Source organism: Mirounga angustirostris, unplaced genomic scaffold (assembly GCF_029215605.1).
Source record: "Mirounga angustirostris isolate CCGP_5_RB_7025 unplaced genomic scaffold, mMirAng1.0.hap1 SCAF_12, whole genome shotgun sequence".
NCBI lineage: Eukaryota > Metazoa > Chordata > Mammalia > Carnivora > Phocidae > Mirounga > Mirounga angustirostris.
In genome coordinates, this window is record NW_026991720.1 from 19,749,468 (window position 1) to 19,768,717 (window position 19,250).

At 37.7% G+C, this 19,250-nt stretch overlaps 1 protein-coding gene across 5 annotated transcripts in view; it reads left to right on the top strand.

Moving 5' to 3' along the window:
- Nucleotides 1-19,250, top strand: part of CHCHD3 (coiled-coil-helix-coiled-coil-helix domain containing 3) — a 274,616-nt gene that overhangs the window by 41,309 nt on the left and 214,057 nt on the right. For all 5 annotated transcript variants that reach the window (XR_010406367.1, XR_010406368.1, XM_045864249.3 and 2 more), the window contains exon 3: nucleotides 17,203-17,284. Coding sequence is in view for 3 of the 5 variants with exons in the window: in XM_045864249.3 (XP_045720205.1) it covers nucleotides 17,203-17,284 (82 nt within the window). In the remaining 2 variants the exon portion in view is untranslated. The remainder of the gene's footprint in view (nucleotides 1-17,202; nucleotides 17,285-19,250) is intronic.

Below are 19,250 nucleotides of genomic sequence, written 5' to 3' on the forward strand. Positions count from 1 at the left end.
AAACAATGAAGTGCAAAGAGAATATTTTGACTCTCTAAGGCTCCCTCTCCACCATTTTCTACCTGTATTTAATATGGTCGTCAAATATTCTTTTTCTGACACTTTGAATCTCATCATTTTCAATACAAAAGAACTCTTCAGCAAATAGCCCTCATGTGGTATGCTTCTAGGTAGCACAATAAGAAACCGTGCTATAAATTCTGCTCCCCCAAACATTATTACAATAATGGTGTATGATTGTACTTTCTTTGAGTGATTTGCCTTTTAAGAATACATAGTCTGTTATAATGAGGTGTAAGCGGGATGGCTGTGGGGTAAAAGAAAAAAAACAAAAAACAGTTTTGTTTTCTCAAATCTTGTGGTGCTCACTTTTAGACTCTTTCATCCCAGCTGACTCTTTTTTGGTATAAGGGAGTTTTGAATGTCTGTTCTGCTAAACTGATATATTTTGTACATTTGAAAACTGGAATTTATTGTCTATTTAAGTTTTTAAAAAATAACTTCTTAAATGACCAGGGAAGTAAAAATGTGTATTTGGTAAAAAGTACAATTAAGTATAAAGAAAGAGAAAAATGATCCATTCCTCCCAAATTCAAAGATATCATTATTATAACTTTATATCTATCATTCGAGACTATATTTATATGTATTTCTTTGTGATGGTTTCCTTATGCTTTTTTCAGTACTGGATATACAACGGACAAAACAAAATGATCAAATAATATGACCAAACAAGGTGATCAGTTTAGTATCTTCTCCTTTTTACTTAATTGTGAGAATCTTTTCATGGATTAATATTTTTTAAAAGCATGTTAATATTAGCACCATATTTCATAATATGGCTCTTCTGTTTACTGTTGGACCATTTCCCTGTTTTTGGATATTGAGCTTGCTTCCTGTTTCTCATTGCTTTATATATAAAATATATGTTGCTCTTCCTTGTTGTCTAAATCTTTCTTTGCTACTGGCCTTCTTGTTTCTAATAGTATTTAAATGGGCCATGAAAATGAATTTTTAGACAAGACTTGGTCAACATCAATTTTACTTTACCCTTCAGTCTCTTCATCATCCATCATAATCCATGACTTTAGCAGTATTCAAAGACAATGAAAGAGATTAAAATTTATTGTTGTTACTGTCAGATTAAATTCATTTACAGTACGTGAACCTTGGAGATCAAAAGCTGAAATACTTACGTAATTGGGCCTCGGCATCAGGCTGGATCCTGAATTCTTATGAGACGTCCACCACAGTTTTTTCCTTTTTCAAGTTTTTATTTAAATTCCAGTTAATGCAGTGTAATATTAGTTTCAGGTGTAGAATTTAGTGGTACTTCACTTAATACAACACCTGGCACTTATCACAAGTGCCCTCTTTAATCCCCATCATCCATTTTACCCATCCCCCTCCAGTGCCCCTCCAGCAACCCTTAGTTTGTTCCATTTTTTAAAAAAATTACATAATCTTTTCTGTATGATGAAAAAGTTGTGATCTCTTGGGAAATACAGTGTTGGCTCAATGCAATGTTAGACAGTAGTCAGGATTTTAAATTCAAATGCTGGTGGTTCTTCAGTTGAATAGAGTTTCATTCTCTTTTTGTAATGGTGTTCATCATTGACCTTAAAATACCTCCTTAGTTTATTTCATTTCGTCTTCAAGGGAAACCTCATTGGTAATTTATAGATAAGAATTTAAGTCACAGGGCGCCTGGGTGGCTCCGTTGGTTAGGCGACTGCCTTCGGCTCAGGTCATGATCCTGGAGTCCCTGGATCGAGTCCCGCATCGGGCTCCCTGCTCGGCAGGGAGTCTGCTTCTCCCTCTGACCCTCCTGACCCTCCCCCCTCTCATGTGCTTTCTCTCTCAGTCTCTCTCTCTCAAATAAATAAATAAAACCTTTAAAAAACAAAAATTTAAGTCACAGAGGATAAAGTCAGGAAGAGAACACCGATGTCTTTAAACCTGATTCTTTAATTAGAATAGCTTTGCTATGCTTCTCATTGAGCTCTGTTTTACTCTCCATTTGAGAGAAATCAAACATGATGTGTTTCTCTCTTTCACAGTCCTATGATGTACACACACACACACACACACACACAATGGTTGTGACTGTGAAATGGAGGTCTTTCATGTGTGACATGTTATACTGTTCCCATTATTTCATTGTCATGTTTCAGATGCATATAAATTTAAATCTGAACATTTTATACTATTAAAGATATTTTTATATTATATATCATGTCTTATTTTTTTACTGTTAAATCCTCTATAAACTATATTACAGATAAAATATGTTAAAGACACTTTAAAAATGTTAGAACATGCAGTAAAATTAATTTGGATTCATTTAATTGACAATTTGTCATGAAATTAAGAAGATTTATGTTTACTTACACTAACAGGGTGGGGATGGGGTGGAAGAGAGGGAGGGTTTGGTAAGAAAATTACTTGTGAGGAATTCTCAAATTACTTAGCAAATTATTTTATGAACTTGTCATGTACATTAGAAATCGCTATTTACAGAGAGTAAGTTGGTATTCTAATTATTGGTTTTGTTAGAATAGTTCTAGGGACCTTTACCTGATAACATGTTTTAAAAGAGTGGATCCAACTGCTGAAGGTACTTAAAAATGACATAAATACATTTCTCATAAAGTATCATACGTATTTGGATTGTACTCATTCTTGCTGCCTTCCTATAATTTATGCTAGATAGTTTTCTATTATATACTGTAGTGAAAGCTAATTTATTTTTGGTGTTTACAGAGAAATTATTCTTTACTAAACCTTCACTTCCTTAATTTCAAGAAAGACTCTCTGTGCATTATTTTTAGTCAGTTTAGAGTAAATAACTTTAAATCCTTTTCTCATTTTCCTGGAATGTAAAAATGATAATGGCCTATTGAACTATTTGTTCAGTGTTAATTCTGATATTGTCACTTATGAAACATTGAGTTTTAATTGGCCAAGAATCATCCGATGTAGACAGTGTTGATGGGAATTGTGTTATGTTTGGGAAATTATTCTCTTAAAGACATTAACCTGAAAATGTCTGTGAGTGCTTAATAATGAAAACATTAGAACAGTTTGTGGGTAGATGGGTATCACCCTGTATCTGTGTGTATTCTTGAGCTATAACAAGCAAGCTGGAGTCTTCAGGCTGCCATTTGTACCCACCTTCGATTTCTTTTGAATTCCAGATGGAGCCCTCATCCTTTGAGGACTCATCTTGAGGCATCAGGGGAGAAAAAAAATAGACAAGTCAATGATTGGCGGAAATTGGTTTTGGATACCTTAAGGAAAATCAAGGGGATCTGTAAGAATGGGACTGGGCAAATGTGATTTTAGTGAGCATAGAGAGAGAGGAAGCTAGTAATACTTGGGCACCTTGGAGCAGAGCTCACACCGGGGAAAGGCATTTTACAGCCCCCTCCAAATTTTTATCTGTGTTTGAAAATGCCGTATTATTATCAGTGCATTATTTGCGACTATCAATGGTCATACAAACCATAAAGTGGCTAGGTTTCTCATGTTTTTCTTGTACCAGAGTGAATATTTTAGCTTAGTCTAAAACAGTGGTGCTCAGTGGTGGGGCAGCACTGCTTCCAGGTGGGCATTTTAGAAATTTCTAGGGGAGCTCCTGGTGTTTAGTGGTGTGGGCAGGGATCTAGAGGTCTTGCAATGCCTGGGAGAGTTCTGTCCCTTGAAGAATTAATTGTCCTGTGCCCTCAATGTTTTGAATGTCCCATCAGAAATTTATGCGGTTGAAAACCTGCTTACTCAGCCCAGAACTTAATATATAAGGAGACAGTCTGTTCTGCATGGTTTTAAGATATAGCGAATTTTCCAAGAATGCAGCTCCTGGGTAGCAAGAGTTGTAGCTGTTGCACTTGTGGTGACTTAATATATAAGCTCAAGATTCAGGCTGTTACATCTTCTAGTGTGGTTAGGTTTGAGCATTTACATAGTGAAAAGCCACTATTTTATTACAAATTAGTGTCTTTTTTAAAAATAGAACACTTAGGGTATTACTACTGATTAAAAATTTTTGTGTCAAATTATTGTCTATTTTCAAGATAGCGAAGGGCATATTACAAAATGTTTGCTGAAAGAAAGGAGTGTTGTGTCTGGTAAGGGTGAAAACCGCTTGTCTCAAGAAAGCATCTGTTTTCATTACTATCTCGGATAGCCTCAGGTATTCTAAAAGGTTTACATCCTGAAACCTTACATAGCACCTGGTGTAGGTTACAAAAGTGAAATGTTACTGAAAGAGAAGAAAGTGTTCTACTGCCTTTCTCTGTATAACACTGGTATTGATGAAATTTGTGGATCGTTAGGAATATATAATCATAATAAATATATAATCACAATAAATGTTTTTACTGTTATCTTCTGCTCAGCCTAACTTTACTGTAGGTAATTTATTATACTCCTAGAGAAAAAGGTTAAGTACATTCTTGGACTTAAAAACAGGACAAGGCCTTTGGTATTGAAATCCCTTTGTACAGTCTTACGTCTTTTTTTTTTTTTTTGGGAAGGGGAGAGAGAGAGACAGAGGGATAGAGAGGGAGGAGAGGGGCAGAGGAGAGAATCTTAAGTAGGCTCCATACCCAGTGTGGAGCCCGACATGGGGCTCCATCCCACCGCCCTGAGATCATGACCTGAGCCGAAATCAAGAGTTGGAGGCTTAACCGACTGAGCCACCCAGGCGCCCCCCCCCCCACAGTCTCGTGTCTTAAAGATGGTGAAATCAGCTGTGATCAGCTGATTCACAGCTTCCATAATGCTTCACGGGGTAGTATTTTTGCTTTACTAGAGATGACTACATTGAAATTCTGTTTTCTGAACAATAAGTGGAGATTTGTTACTTTAGATGAAGGAAAAAGTAACAGGGCTATAGATACAATTTTACTTCAAAAAAGGCTGATCTAATTATCACAATGTGAATTAAATAAAAAACAAAGCTCAGGATATTGCACTACAGCTTAATGAAAAATATACCGATGTGTATTATGCTGTCTCACAGTTTTAATATATTTGAAGTACCATAAATAAAATATGAATTAAGCATGGGTGTTAAATCTGAATTGCTTTTTTAAAAACTTCCCAGGAGAGGCCATTGTTCTGTAGTGGTTAGCTCGTGTGTTAAATAGGCCCTTTTTGGCATCTTACACTTGATGGGCTATAAATGAAGGCACTGGAGCCCAGAGGTCTGTCTGTGGTCCCTTACTATTTCTACTATCTAGTAGTGGGCCCATATCTAAAACAGAACTCTGTAGTTTTGTTTTCTTCCTTCTCAAAAGGGCCATAATTGGGTCAGAAATTTTATTTTAATTCAAGGGAACAAAAGTCTTGAGATTGGGATCAGTTGACATTTCCCAGAGCTGTAGGCAGTTAGGTAGATTAGAAGGTAGATTTTATTTTTAGACTTTGAGTCTTCTTGTTTTCTTGGGCTTTGATTACATGCAAAGACAAATTTAAAGACTCCCTTAGAAAAAAATGTTGGTCAGAGTTTAAAGAACTAAATATCCTATTTATTATTTTGTTTGTTATTTAATAACTTATTTTATTAGTGATTAATGGATTTTTGAATAAAATAGTTTTTCTTGCTAAAAAGCACACACTAGTTCATAACAATAGGAAGAGGGAAGATTGATTTGTGATTCTAAGTGTTGGAGTGGTATTTGACTTTATATTTACCAAAGCAAATTATTTAGAGAGGGACATTAGTCTTGGTTAAAGCTTTTTAGCACATGAAGTGGGCTTGTCCACTCTGTTTCACTGTTATAAAATGTACTTTAAAAATTGCACTATGAACTTTGCAACAGGGTGGTAATGAGGAAAGTGGACTGGGATATAATAGATAAATTTTAGTTGGCCTTCATTACTGTACATTAAACAACCAGATCCTTATGAGTAATGTATACATTGTATTTGCTAATCTACTGTGGAGAAACAACTAGCATTCATCAGTCTCTTTACAATTTACAGATTATTCATTATGGCTGCCCTTCAAACATGCACAGATTGCCACTTTCTGTGAAAGTCATCTTTTATTTATAAATCTTCCACCTCGTTCTTGTTTTATTTCTAAACTTGTTGAAGAGAGGCCTGTAATTGCTGCCTTCGGTTGCTCTCTTCCCACTGATTTCCTGATGCCCACACTATCTGATTTCCATGCACTTCATGGGATAATAGGTAATTGTTAGCCATGCTGCCAGGTCTTCCTCCAGTGCCCAGGGTAGATGTAACTCACTGAACCTGGAATTGACTATGGAGTCCTCCCGCACACAGCACCCCAAACAGCTACTGCCAGTTGATTGGAATTGGCCAAGAGATGAAATCTCTATCATTTGTGCACATGGTATCTTGGTTCATTTCTTCCTTTCTGTTCCATTTCTTCTTTGCCCCTAATGGTGTTTGTTCTTCTTTCGCCCTCCTCCTTCTTTTTGATGCATTTTTAAGGCCTATTCCTTCGCCTTCTACTTTTTTCTCTTTACACAATTTTTCACTGAGCTCAGATCTGTAATAGTCATTCCCAAATCAGCATTTCCAGCCAAGTCGCAAATCAAATCTGAATTTCAGGTTCAAATATCTAATTGCCTACAATTCCATGTGGTGATTCTACCATTACTTTCAATTGATTATTTCTGAAATGGAACTCATTATCCTTCTTGCCCAAACAGCCTCTCCTTCTTAATTGACCATCATGGGTATTAATTTTCTGGCATCTGGGTGCACCTTTGACTTCTTTCTCCCTCTTCTCTCAGTCACAGAGGATCAGTTTTTCCCATGAAAGTTCTGTATCTTCCACGGTGTCTTTATTGCCAGTAACCTAAGCTGAGGTGTTCATCACCCACTGTCTCAAATTTGAACAACCATCAGGATCACCTGGAGGGCTTGTTAACACACAGAGTGCTTCCCCGCGAGCCCTCCCCCCCATTGATTTATAGGTCTGGGGTGGGGCTGAAATATTTGCATTTCTAACAAGTTCCTGGTGCTGCAGCTCCGTGGGAGGGGAGAGAAGTGGGGGCATGGGAGATGAGTCTACACTTTGAGAGCTACTCATTCCTTGCCTTATGCTTTCCCCATCCTGTTTATCTGCAAACCTGTGCCAGAATAAATTTCCTGTAACACTGTTTGATTGCATTACTTCTGTATTTTTCTTTTTAAAGATTTTATTTATTTATTTGAGAGAGAGAGAAAGGGAGGGAGAGAGAGCAGGAGCAGAGGGGGAGGGAGGGAGGAGGGGCAGAGGGCGAAGCCGACTCCCTGCTGTGCGGGAAGCCCTCTCTGGGCTCCATCCCAGAACTCTGAGATCATGACCTGACCTGAAGGCAGATGCTTAACTGACTGAGCCACCCAGGCGCCCCACATTATTTCTGTATTTTAACAGCTGTTCTTAGTGCCCTATTTCTTAACATTTTTATCCAAACTTCTGCTTGGTTTCCAAGCTTCCTCACAATTGAGCGGAATTTACCCTTCTATTTTTTTCTGCCTACAAACAGGCTTTGTTGGGGTTCCCTTCCATTTCTAATGTAGGTCCTTGCTTATGTCCCACCTCCTTCATGAAGCACTCCATGACTGCAGCCAGCCTTGGTAGGCTTTCTTAATAATAAACCTCAAGAGCACAATTTTACTAACTCAGACTACAGTCTCTAATGGTAGGGACCATATGCCTTAAGTCAATGAGAATCTACTACCTAGTGAATTGATGGATTTCCCCAGTTTGTGTTATTCCTAGGGGTCGCTTGATTTGGAAGAAAATAATTAAACAAAAATAAGTTCATATGGTTGGCCATAGAAGAGCTTAAACATTGAAACCTATGGCTAGTACAGTAAGTTTATAATGAATACCCATCCTTCTCTCCTTTATAAATACTATACTGTCAGTAGTGGTGGCTCCAGATTTTTTGGGGGGAGGGGCAGAGGGAGAGGGAGAGAAGCCGACTCCCCGCTGAGTGTGGAGCCAGACATGGGGCTCAGCCCCCCAACCTTGAGATCATGACCTGAGCTGAAATCAAGAGTCGAGGCTCAACCAACTGAGCCACCCAGGCGCCCTGGCTCCAGATTTTCTGAAAGGAGGGTCCAGGAGCAGAAACCTGGTGTTGGTGGCTGTGGTGTGGTTGGGGTGGGGGGGTGCGTGGAGGGAGGGAAGCTTGTCTTGAATTTCGTTTTTGATTAGCCACTGCATTTTTTACTTTCATTGTATGTGATTTTACAGTGTGTATGTTTTTCTAAATCTTCCCAAACTACCTCAGAAGTTGATGACTTATTTTATGTAACGACTGATGTTTGATTATATGAATCAAACAGTTAGTATGTCCTTATTGAACGTCTGTCATAGCCTGCACAGTATTGCTCCTTCCCCTGTTGCCTCTCCCCCTTTTATATTTGCATTGTCTGTGAAGCCTAGAGGCTGTTTTTGGTAGTTTGCTGGGTGGGTATCTGATAGACAATGTTTCCAAATGAGTGGTGTCACTTCAAGCAACTGACCATATATGTTGCCAGTGATGTACTGTTTTATTCCTTTACCTTCATTTTAGTGGGCTTTTAGGGGATGTGGAGGCTCAAGCATGAATTCAGTTCCATGAGGTTCCCATTTAACCTGTGTTTTCAGGGGAAGGGCTTTTAGCTTTTAGAGATTTTCTGGTTTGGGCCCTCAAGTTTACGGATGAACTATCCATGGCCTAGAGCAATGGTGAGTTTTTGAGCAAAATCACAAAAACAAATTGTGGCAAAGCCTAGACTAAAAGGGAACCCCCCCTTGGTTTCCAGCTTGGTCCTCTTTGCATTTCTTGGGTCTTTCCGAAGAAATGTTTGAGTATAGCCACACTCAGGACTACCAAAACGAAATGGAAACAGGTTTGGGCTTGGAGATTTAACGCTGTTTAATTTATAGTTTTATCCCCAGTGAACAAAACACATCCATTTGTGAAACAAAAAAAATTAAGCTATGCATCAAAAAGCAATATCCAGAGGTAATTATTATTTTTAAATTTAAATTATAGATCTTATTTTCCTTGAGGCTTTGTGAGGTCTTGCAACTATTATTCAGGATATGGAGACATGAAATACTAGATGTATCTGATTCTCAATACTGGTTTTATGAATTATCTACTTAAAAATGTGGAAACTGTAGCATGTGACTGATGAGCTTGTCTGTCGTTCTGCGGCTTCTGCGGCCTGGTGTTGATGTGTGTTCTCCCATAGAATGGAACATGGAGCCGGTTTCCATGAGTGCTGGTTGTGAAGCAAACAATAAAATGAACATTATTTGCATCTTATGTCATTCAAATTAGAAATTTACAAAGGTATATAAATCCTGATGGAGCAGTAATACAATGAAATAAACCATTAACTTGATGCTGCTCATGTTTAGGTTGCCACACTCTGTACCACTGTGCCTTCTGATTCAATATTTATGGTTATGAATGTGCATTTAAGGATTTTCATTCTAACACTGTCATTAACTGTAACGTATAGGTAGCCTCAGCTGCTCTGCCAGGTATCTGGGCAGACGGTATTTTTGAAGGCAGTCTTAAGATACATTATACTTGGGTGATAGTGAATGTAACTGTCAGCTGAACATCATACTTAATATACTCCTCTGTGTGTGTGTGTATGTTTAAATCAGGTTTATTTGTCTGCCAGGTAAATGGTGCCACAAATGGATAATGGCAAACCATTAACATGTTTCTTTCTAACCTCAGAGATTTGTCCTTGTCATCTTTTGACTCTTCTCCCAGTCAAACCCCGTACCTTTTGTAAGATAAAGAGCGGGACAGGATTTATCCTGCAACCCATGCTGTGAGTCATTGAGTTCCAATATACTGTGTGCTGTATTTCATTGATTGTGTGGATGCTTCCATTATTCTATTTAAAACAATCAGTGCTCTTTTTGTATTAATGAATTTATTGAAATTATAAGATTAATGGATATTTCTACGGAGCTGAAAATTTAATTTGGCTTTGTCTTCTGGTATAAGCTGGGGCTCAACTGTCTCAATCCTGGCAGAGTCTCGGTCTTTTTCTAAAATCTGCTGCTTGTGTTATGCAGTTACATACATGTATGTTCCTCTTAGAGTAGATCTTCATAGTTTCCCTTCAGTGCTTTTAAACTAGCATATGAAAATAATAGGCTTTATAAAATTGGACATGGCATGTATCAGCAAATGGTAAAACCGGAAAGACAAATGGAGTAAAGAAAAAAATCCCAGAGGACCTGACATTTTGCTGAGGCAAGCCATCGTTTTTATTAAGTAACTTTTGGAGATTGTTTAAGAGATACTGTAATTGGGGAGGGAATTATAGTGTAAGGGTGTTGCAAGGAAAATGAAGGGAAGGGAAAGTCATAGTCATGTCCTTGTTACAAAGGACACTGATATGTCCCCTGAGGTTCAGGGAATCTATATAAATCTTGAATCATAGTTGCAGTTTCAATTTTTTGTTTTTTCATAGATGATGAGGCATCTTCCATCACATGGAGTCCTTCCTGTTCTCCATTCGAGGAACTATCTTGAATATAGTGACTCTCTCTTCTCACCTCTTCCTTCTTTGTCTCCCTCTAGTTTACCAAGTTTCTGAAAATGGAATTTGGACGTAAGTCATATAACATGAAGGCAGGTGAGGCATAATGAATTTATGCTACACTTTCTCTGAGAATTAAGACCATGGTATTCTATTCCTAAGAAAACTAGGATCTATAATAAGTAGGAGTTTCTTATTTGATCCTGAATCCAAATGAGAAATTCAGATTCTTAGAATTTCTGAAGAATTTAAATTCTTAGAAATTTAGAATGTGGCCAAGAGGAGTAAAAGATTGCTAGGCAGTCAGTAAAGAATTAGTGGACTAACCAAAACATTTGTTTAGAAGGTTGTTCACTAAAAACAAATACAGATTTGTTAGGAATTGTGAGCTGCTTTCAACCATACAAGTATTTATTATTTTCCATAATAGTTTTACAGGGGCACCTGGGTGGCTCAGTCAGTGAAGCGTCTGCCTTTGACTCGGGTCATGATCTCAGGGTCCTGGGATCGAGCCCCACATTGCGCTCTCTGCTCAGCGGGGAGTCTGCTGCTCCCTCTCTTTCTCAAATAAATAAATAAAATCTTAAAAAATAGTTTTAAAGATAGGGCCAGACTTGCTGTAACCAAGCAATTGAAATACTTCGCGTTTTTTTCACATGTTTTATGGTCAGTGTTGTATCATCTACAACGAATTGAGAAAATGCCAGTGTTTGTGTATGTTTGCCATTGAGAAAGACAATAAAATGGTTTTTGAGAAGACTTTTTAAAAGTATAGGATTCAAGTATGTGAAGAAAATACCCTTTTGTCTTAACACATTTTAAAAGGAAAGTGTTGTATGTATATAAAAGCTGTGGAAGCATACTTACTGAGCTTGAAATAGGCTTGCAGATTTCCATGGCAAATCTGATTTATATGGCTTGAACATTTCTCTTTTTTACTTTTTGTCATTTCACAAACTTTGCCAGTCCCTAAAGATCTACTTGGAAACTCACTGTGCTAATAGGCAAGGTTGGCCTTTCCTGAGCTTCTCTTAAAGTAGCCCATCCTGAAACACTGACCTTTTAATTTAATAACAGTTTTATTTGAGGAAATGTTCAGATCCTGAGAGCTGGAAAGAATGTTTTTGGAAAGGCCATTTTAAATAGTGGTCTCCACATGGTATATCTTTTCCCCTTCTGTGCTTTGGACCAAACCCATCAGAAGAAATAATATATTGTTGCTTTCTGTATTCTATTGATTTAAAAACAAATAACATGAAACTTAGATTTGCTCAAAACTCATTACTATACTGGTTTACTTCCCTGCCTTGGCTTTGATTTGCTATTTTAGATTTTAAACTCTTTATGCTAGGTCATGTTTTATCTTTTGTTATTTTAAATTCTCACTTGTAGCTAAGGTAATTACTTTTTCAGCTGTGACCTTGGACGTGAGACCCAAAATTGTATTTTTTTCTTCTTTTTTCTTTTCCAGAAATAGCTGGGGCGTTAGAAAGACAGCTGTGCTTTGGTCTCTTTACTGACAAAAAGTGATGTCAACCAGCTGGTCCCTTGGGCACATCTCCTTCAGTGGCCTCAGGAGTTTCTGGCTCTTTGCATCACTTTGTGGTGCTTTCTCACTCCCACCTCTCTCCCTTGTAGCCTACCTAGATGACATCACCAGTGACTGCCATCTGTTTCTCACCTCACCCCTGGCCGGTGGTGGGGCTGACAGGATAGTCAGGATGGTATAGAGAAAGAGGACAGGCCTCGAAGCCACACCTTCCTTCTCTGCATTCTCTCTTGCATGGCTTCCTTCCCAACTTCCCAGCTGGTCGCCATTTGGTGATGGAGTCCTTACTGTTCCATTTTAGGTCTATCACATCATCATAAAAAGCTCTCTGCTGACTTTGGCTTTTCCTGTAGTTGGAAGCCCCTATATAAGCGGCATAAAATGCACCATGAAGACCTGGAGCCTTATGAGCTCACTTAGAAAACTGATCCCATTTCTGCATACTAAGACCTGGTATGCTGAGGTTTCTTTCACTGAAGCCTAGTTCTAATTGTTGGAATGAAATTCACTTGAATTGTGATTGAGACTTTGATTGAATTTTGCCTGAGAAAAATGTTGCTGTGGTCGTTTGAAAAAATCCAGGGGGAAGCGGTGTGATTGTACATATCAGCCTCACTCTGTAGATTCTGCCTGGTATGGGAAACTTAAGAGTATAGTTTGTGTAGTATTAGTTGGGTTAAATATTTATTTCAGTTTTTGCTACTAATTAGAGCTACCAGCTGTGAACAACTTGAAAAAGTGTAGTGTGATGTTGTTTTGCTTGTTTATGAGAAGTAGCTGAAAATGTGAAAATTTTCACCTTGTGGAGTACATAGTCTAGAACTTCATGGCCAGCTGACCCCCATGTAACCCAGCAGGTCCTGGTTTTGGATGAGAAAATCAAAACTCAGGTAGATTACCTGATTGATCCAAAGTCTAGCTGATGGAAAAACAAAGACTGTTTGGACTCTTTGCTGGGCTATTACTGTCTGTAACGTCTCTGCTGGTGTTTGTATTATTTTAAACCTTTAAAACTGAAAAAATCTTTAAGATTTGCCTGAATGCAGACAGAATTCTCTGTGCTAGTTTTTTTCTTGATTTTATGTGACCTTTTCAAAGCCAAGACATGTATCTTTCTCATATTATAGACTGTGAAGTAGGAGAGAAGACAATCGGCAGCATAGTATATAGATCAAAGGGACTCTGGAGAACGTCCAGTTGAGAACAGCCTTTTGAGGAAAACTGTACAGAGAGGCTAGTAACTTTCATCCCAGGTCCTCCAGATTGTTGATGGCCAAGCTTGGATTAAACCTCAATTAGTATTTATTCCTTTCTCTGATTCCTTGTTCATTATTCTGTTTTTATATTATTTTCTTTTTTCTTTATATAGCTGTATTGAGATGGATATACATTTTGTTTATCTATTCATCAGTGGATGGGCAGTTAGGTTGTTTTTCACTTTTGGGATATTGTGAATACTGCTGTAAATATTTTCAACTCTCTTGAGTATATACAGTACCTAAATGTGGAATGGATAGATCACATGGCAACTGCGTTTGGCATTTTGAGGAACTGCCAAAGTGTGTTCTGTGGTGGCCACGTTATTTTACATTCCCACCAGCAATGTATCAAGGTTCCAGTTTCTTCACATTCTACCAACACTTGTTAATGCTTGTCTTTTTGATTTTACTGGGTTTGAATTGGTGTATCATCATGGTTTTGATTTGTGTTTCCCTGATGATGAATGCCGTTGAGCCATGTTTCTTGTGCTTATTGGCCACTTGTATTATCTTTTTTAGAGAAATACCTGTTTCTGTCCTTTGCCCATTTTTAATTTTGTTGTCTTTTTGTTTATGTATTTTGGATACAAGTCTCCTGTCAGCGATATGATTTGCCAGAATTTTCTCCCATTCTGTGGCTTGTCTTTTCACCTTGATGGTGTCCTTTGGTGCTGTTTTTGTTTTCTGATAATCCACACCTAAGAGAACATGTCCTTATTACCTTTCCTATATCTTCATTGTTATTACCCAGTGTCAGCAAAATTTTATTTTATTTTTTATTATTTTTAAAATTTTATTTTATTAGGTTAGTCATCATACATTACATGATTAGTTTTTGATGTAGTGTTCCATGATTCATTGTTTGCGTATAACACCCAGTGCTCCATTCAATACGTGCCCTCCATAATACCCATCACCAGGGCAACCCCCCCTACCCCCCTCCCCTCTAAAACCCTCAGTTTGTTTCTCAGAGTCCATAGTCTCTCATGGTTTGTCTCCCCCTCCGATTCCCCCCCTTCATTTTTCCCTTCCTACTATCTTTTTTTTTTTTTTTTTAGACATATAATGTATTATTTGTTTCAGAGGTACAGGTCTGTGAGTCATCAGTCTTACACAATTCACAGCACTCACCATAGCACCTACCCTCCCCAATGTCCATCACTCAGCCACCCATCCCTCTCACTCCCACCACTCCAGCAACCCTCAGTTTGTTTCCTGAGATTAAGAATTCCTCATATCAGTGAGATCGTATGGTACTTGTCTTTCTCTGATGGACTTATTTCACTTAGCAAAGTACCCTTTAGTTCTATCCATGTTGTTGCAAATGGCAAGATTTCTTTTCTTTTCTTTTCTTTTTTTGATGGCTGCATAATATTCCTGTGTGTGTGTGTGTATGTGTGTGTGTATACCACATCTTCTTTATCCATTCATCTGTTGATGAACATCTTGGCTCTTTCCATAGTTTGGCTGTGTGGACATTGCTACTATAAACATTGGGGTGCACGTACCCCTTCAGATTCCTACATTTGTATCTTTGGGGTAAATACCCAGTAGTGCAATTGCTGGGTTGTAGGGTAGCTCTATTTTCAACTTTTTGAGGAACCTCCATACTGTTTTCCAGAGGAGTGGCTGCACCAGCTTGCATTCCCACCAGCAGTGTAGGAGGGTTCCCCTTTCTCCACATCCTCACCAACATCTGTTGTTTCCTGACTTGTTAATTTTAGCCATTCTGGCTGGTGTGAGGTAGTATCTCATTGAGGTTTTGATCTGGATTTCCCTGATACCGAGTGATGTTGAGCACTTTTTCATATGTCTGTTGGCCATTTGGATGTCTTCTTTGGAAAAATGTCTGTTCATGTCTTCTGCCCATTTCTTGATTGGATTATTTGCTCTTTGGATGTTGAGTTTGATAAGTTCTTTATAGATTTTGGATACTAGCCCTTTATCTGATATGTCACTTGCAAATATCTTCTCCCATTCTGTTGGTTGTCTTTTGGTTTTGTTGACTGTTTGCTGTGCAAAAGCTTTTTGTCTTGATGGAGTCCCAATAGTTCATTTTTGCCCTTGCTTCCCTTGCCTTTGGTGATGTTTCTAGGAAGAAGTTGCTGTGGCTGAGGTCAGAGAGGTTGCTGCCTGTGTTCTCCTCTGGGATTTTAAAAGATGGACTCCTCTCTCACATTTAGGTCTTTCATCCATTTTGAGTCTATTTTTGTGTGTGGTGTAAGGAAATGGTCCAGTTTCATTCTTCTGCATGTGGCTGTCCAATTTTCCCACCACCATTTGTTGAAGAGACTGTCTTTTTTCCATTGGACATTCTTTCCTGCTTTGTCGAAGATTAGTTGACCATAGAGTTGAGGGTCCATTTCTGGACTCTCTATTCTGTTCCATTAATCTATGTGTTTGTTTTTGTGCCAGTACAGATTACATGTCAGCTAAATTTTATTTATTTATTTATTTATTTATTTATTTATTTATTTATTTATTTATTTATTTCATGTCAGCTAAATTTTAAAAAGGTTTTTCATATCCCGTTGTAATTCAGTTTTTGCATATGCCCTGAGGCAAGGCCCTTATAGAGATCATCAAGTAAAGTGTCCACCTAGTTTTCCACCTAATAGGCTCCACCATTTGAAGTACTTCTGAAGTCCTGTGTGTATTCCTAGATCCTCCCAAGTTTTTCTGGTGCTTTCTTGGTCATGATTTTAGGTAGTGGGTTCCTAGTAAAGCAGAAATAGTCTCTGCTTATTTCTTATGAAAGGCTCTTAAGGAATATATAAAATTTGTCTATTTTATTTGCTATCATAGCTGTAAGAATCTTTACAAAACATATCGTACAATATTTTCCAATTGGAAAGACCAGATGTTTCAAATCAAGTCACCAGGTATTTAGAAAGCTCCAGCTGTCTTCTCAGCACTTTTCCATGTTTCTCTCCAATTGTTGGCATTTGACGTTGAATGACATATTTTCCAAAAAATATGACTTCAAAATGTTTATGAATCATAAATGCCCTTTTTTAATAAATCATGGAAAAATGAATGTAAGTACAAATGATTTACTGTCAGAAATGGTTTTTTAAAGTGTTTAATTATATGGGGCACCTGAGTAGCTCAGTTGGTTAAGTGTCTTGACTCTTGATCTTGACTCAGGTCTTGATCTCAGGGTTGTGAGTTCAGGCCCCATATTGGGCTTCACATTGGGCGTGGAGCTTACTAAAAAAAATTAAAGTGTTTAATTATCAAAATGAGAATGTTTTGGTGTCATTTTCCTCTCTGAAATCCCTCTCTTACAGCCTCTCCTCCCCTTATACATGATTGTCTGACTTTAATGATAGGACATCATTTTAAAGAATTTGTACTTAATGGCTCAGTCCCCACTGGGCGGTAAGCAGCTCCTTGAGTTTATTATACTTTTTGGCAGGTATGGAAATTTCTAGGTCACCAGGGAACTTTTGATTAAATTACTCCTGAAGTGCACTAATTGGTCTTTTCTACAGTGCTTAGGTAGTTCCAAGGAGACCCTGACCAGCTGGCAGAACTTTGCCCATTAAGATCTAGTCTCAGCTTTGTTTTCTGGAGTGTTTTCTTGCTTTTGTTTTTTAAGAAATCACTGATTGGGGACCCCTGGGTGGCTCAGTCGTTAAGCGTCTGCCTTCCGCTCAGGTCATGATCCCAGGATCCTGGGATCTACTCCCGCATCGGGCTCCCTGCTCAGCGGGGCGTCTACTTCTCCCTCTGCCTGCCTGTCGCCCTGCTTGTGCTCTTGCTCACTCTCTCTTGCCCACGCTCTCTCTCTCTAGCAAATAAATAAATAAAATCTTAAAAAAAAATTCACTGATGTTATCTCCTTCCACTCTTTATTGATCCTAGTTTCTGATGAAGAATTGAAGAGAAGAGTGGCTGAGGAGCTGGCATTGGAGCAAGCCAGGAAAGAGTCTGAAAATCAGAAACGGTGAGTTTTGTGGTATCTGAGAGAGATTTTGGTGGCCTCTTATCATAATTATGAAACATTTTTGGAGAGGGATGATTGTAATAAGACTCATTATTTGCGTTTGGCTGCACTTCAGAATGTGTTGAGTATAAGAATGTGGCCATTTTTAGTTTTGGACTGTGCTTATGAAAGCCCGACGTTATGCTCTTCCCACACTTGATTGTGACCACTGTATCTCTTGTGAGGTTCTTAGCTGCATGATTACTGACAAGTTTCTTACTATGTGAGCAGTAGTTCTTGAGGATTCTCCAGACATTTCTTAGGCGAGTTTCTTCCAATATATGTGTTTATGATTGAAAATTGTATAGTCTACAGTGGGTGTTAAGGCTTACAATATTATAGCTAATGATGAATGTCATATGTTTGACTTAATGTCCATATTGACACTAACTAGCACTAATTAGTAATGTACTCACTCAAAGAAGCTGAGGACATTGCAGAAATATGTAAGGTTGGAAAATCAAAATCCTCCATACTTCTGTTCCATTTTTGAACATTTTAGTCTTTTGTACATCTATGCAATTATTGTCATTACTAATACTAATGACAGCTGAGAGAATGTTCACTGAAGTGTTTTTGTAATAGTAGAAAACGGAAGCACTCCAAATGCCCATTATGGGGACTGGTTGAATGAATTAGGATACATACCTACAATGGAATACTAGACAGTCAAGTAGATCTTTATGTGCTGATTCAGAAAGATGTGGAAAGACCATAAATTGAAGAAAAGCAGCGTTCAAAACAGCATGATAATATTTATTTGGTAAAAAATACTACTTTTAAAGATTTAAAGTATATACTTATTCATGAAAATATGTGAATACATTTTAATCCAAGATAGAGTCAAGTGCTTCCCATCTGTGCTATTTCTGAAATTTGCATATAGCAGAGTTTTATTATATAATCATGTGAATGTCTTCCTGCTGTGAATACTAGGCACATGCCTACCACATGTAGATGCCTAGCATGTATTTGTTTTTATTTTGGACTGCTTAACTATTTTGTTTGAGAGAGCTAAATGTAAAGAGTCTTTGGATTGGATTCTAGTCCTCAGTGACCACAGGACCTTCAACATATAATTTAACCTCTTTGGGCCTTCAAGATTTTATTTCTAAACTGAGGGGTTTGAAAAATGTTCTCTAATATTTCTTCCCTTTGACGAAGTGCTAAGCTACCTCTGATTTGCTTGAAATGTGTGGAGCAGGATATAAGTTTTAGATTAAGACCACCATTTTTTCGGGAAATAGGGAAGGCTCATGGCTTAGGGTTTTAAAAAAATCAAGATGTAATTAGTACTGCTGAAAGGGTCTGTGAGTATTTCAATACTTTCTTACAGAGCACTTTATAATTACTTAATTGGGTTAGGTTGATGGAGTATATAATTAGAGAGTGAAGTTTAAATATTCAAAAAATTTCAGACCATTTTCATTAAGAAGCAAAGAAAATCAATACATTATGGTAGAAATTCTTGTCTGAAATTTTATTATTTTTAATTGAATTTTATTTTAATAAGGCTTTTTTTTGGTTAGATGCTCGTATTTACTTTGCTTATTATACTTCACATAGGATTTTTGTCTTCCTTTCTCCCCATATGGTACAGGCTATTGGTTACAATAATTCCTTACTGTGGTGTTTGGTTTTTGTTTTTGTAGGTTTTTTTTCCCTTCATTATTCAACTCTCATTTGCTTTGACTTGGTCTGTGGAAGGTTAAAGGGCACATGAGATGAATAAAAGGTGCCAGTGAGATCCAATTTTATACCTCCTGTGGACTGAGGTTGGCAGCCTCACTGTAAACTGGACAAATGACTATTGATAAGGAATTTATTTTCTGTCACCTTTAAGGAGAGCAGAGGGTAGTAAAACCTTTTAATTATTTTTTCTTAAAAAAAAATTTTTATGTTTGACGCTTTCTTCATGAAAACTTCC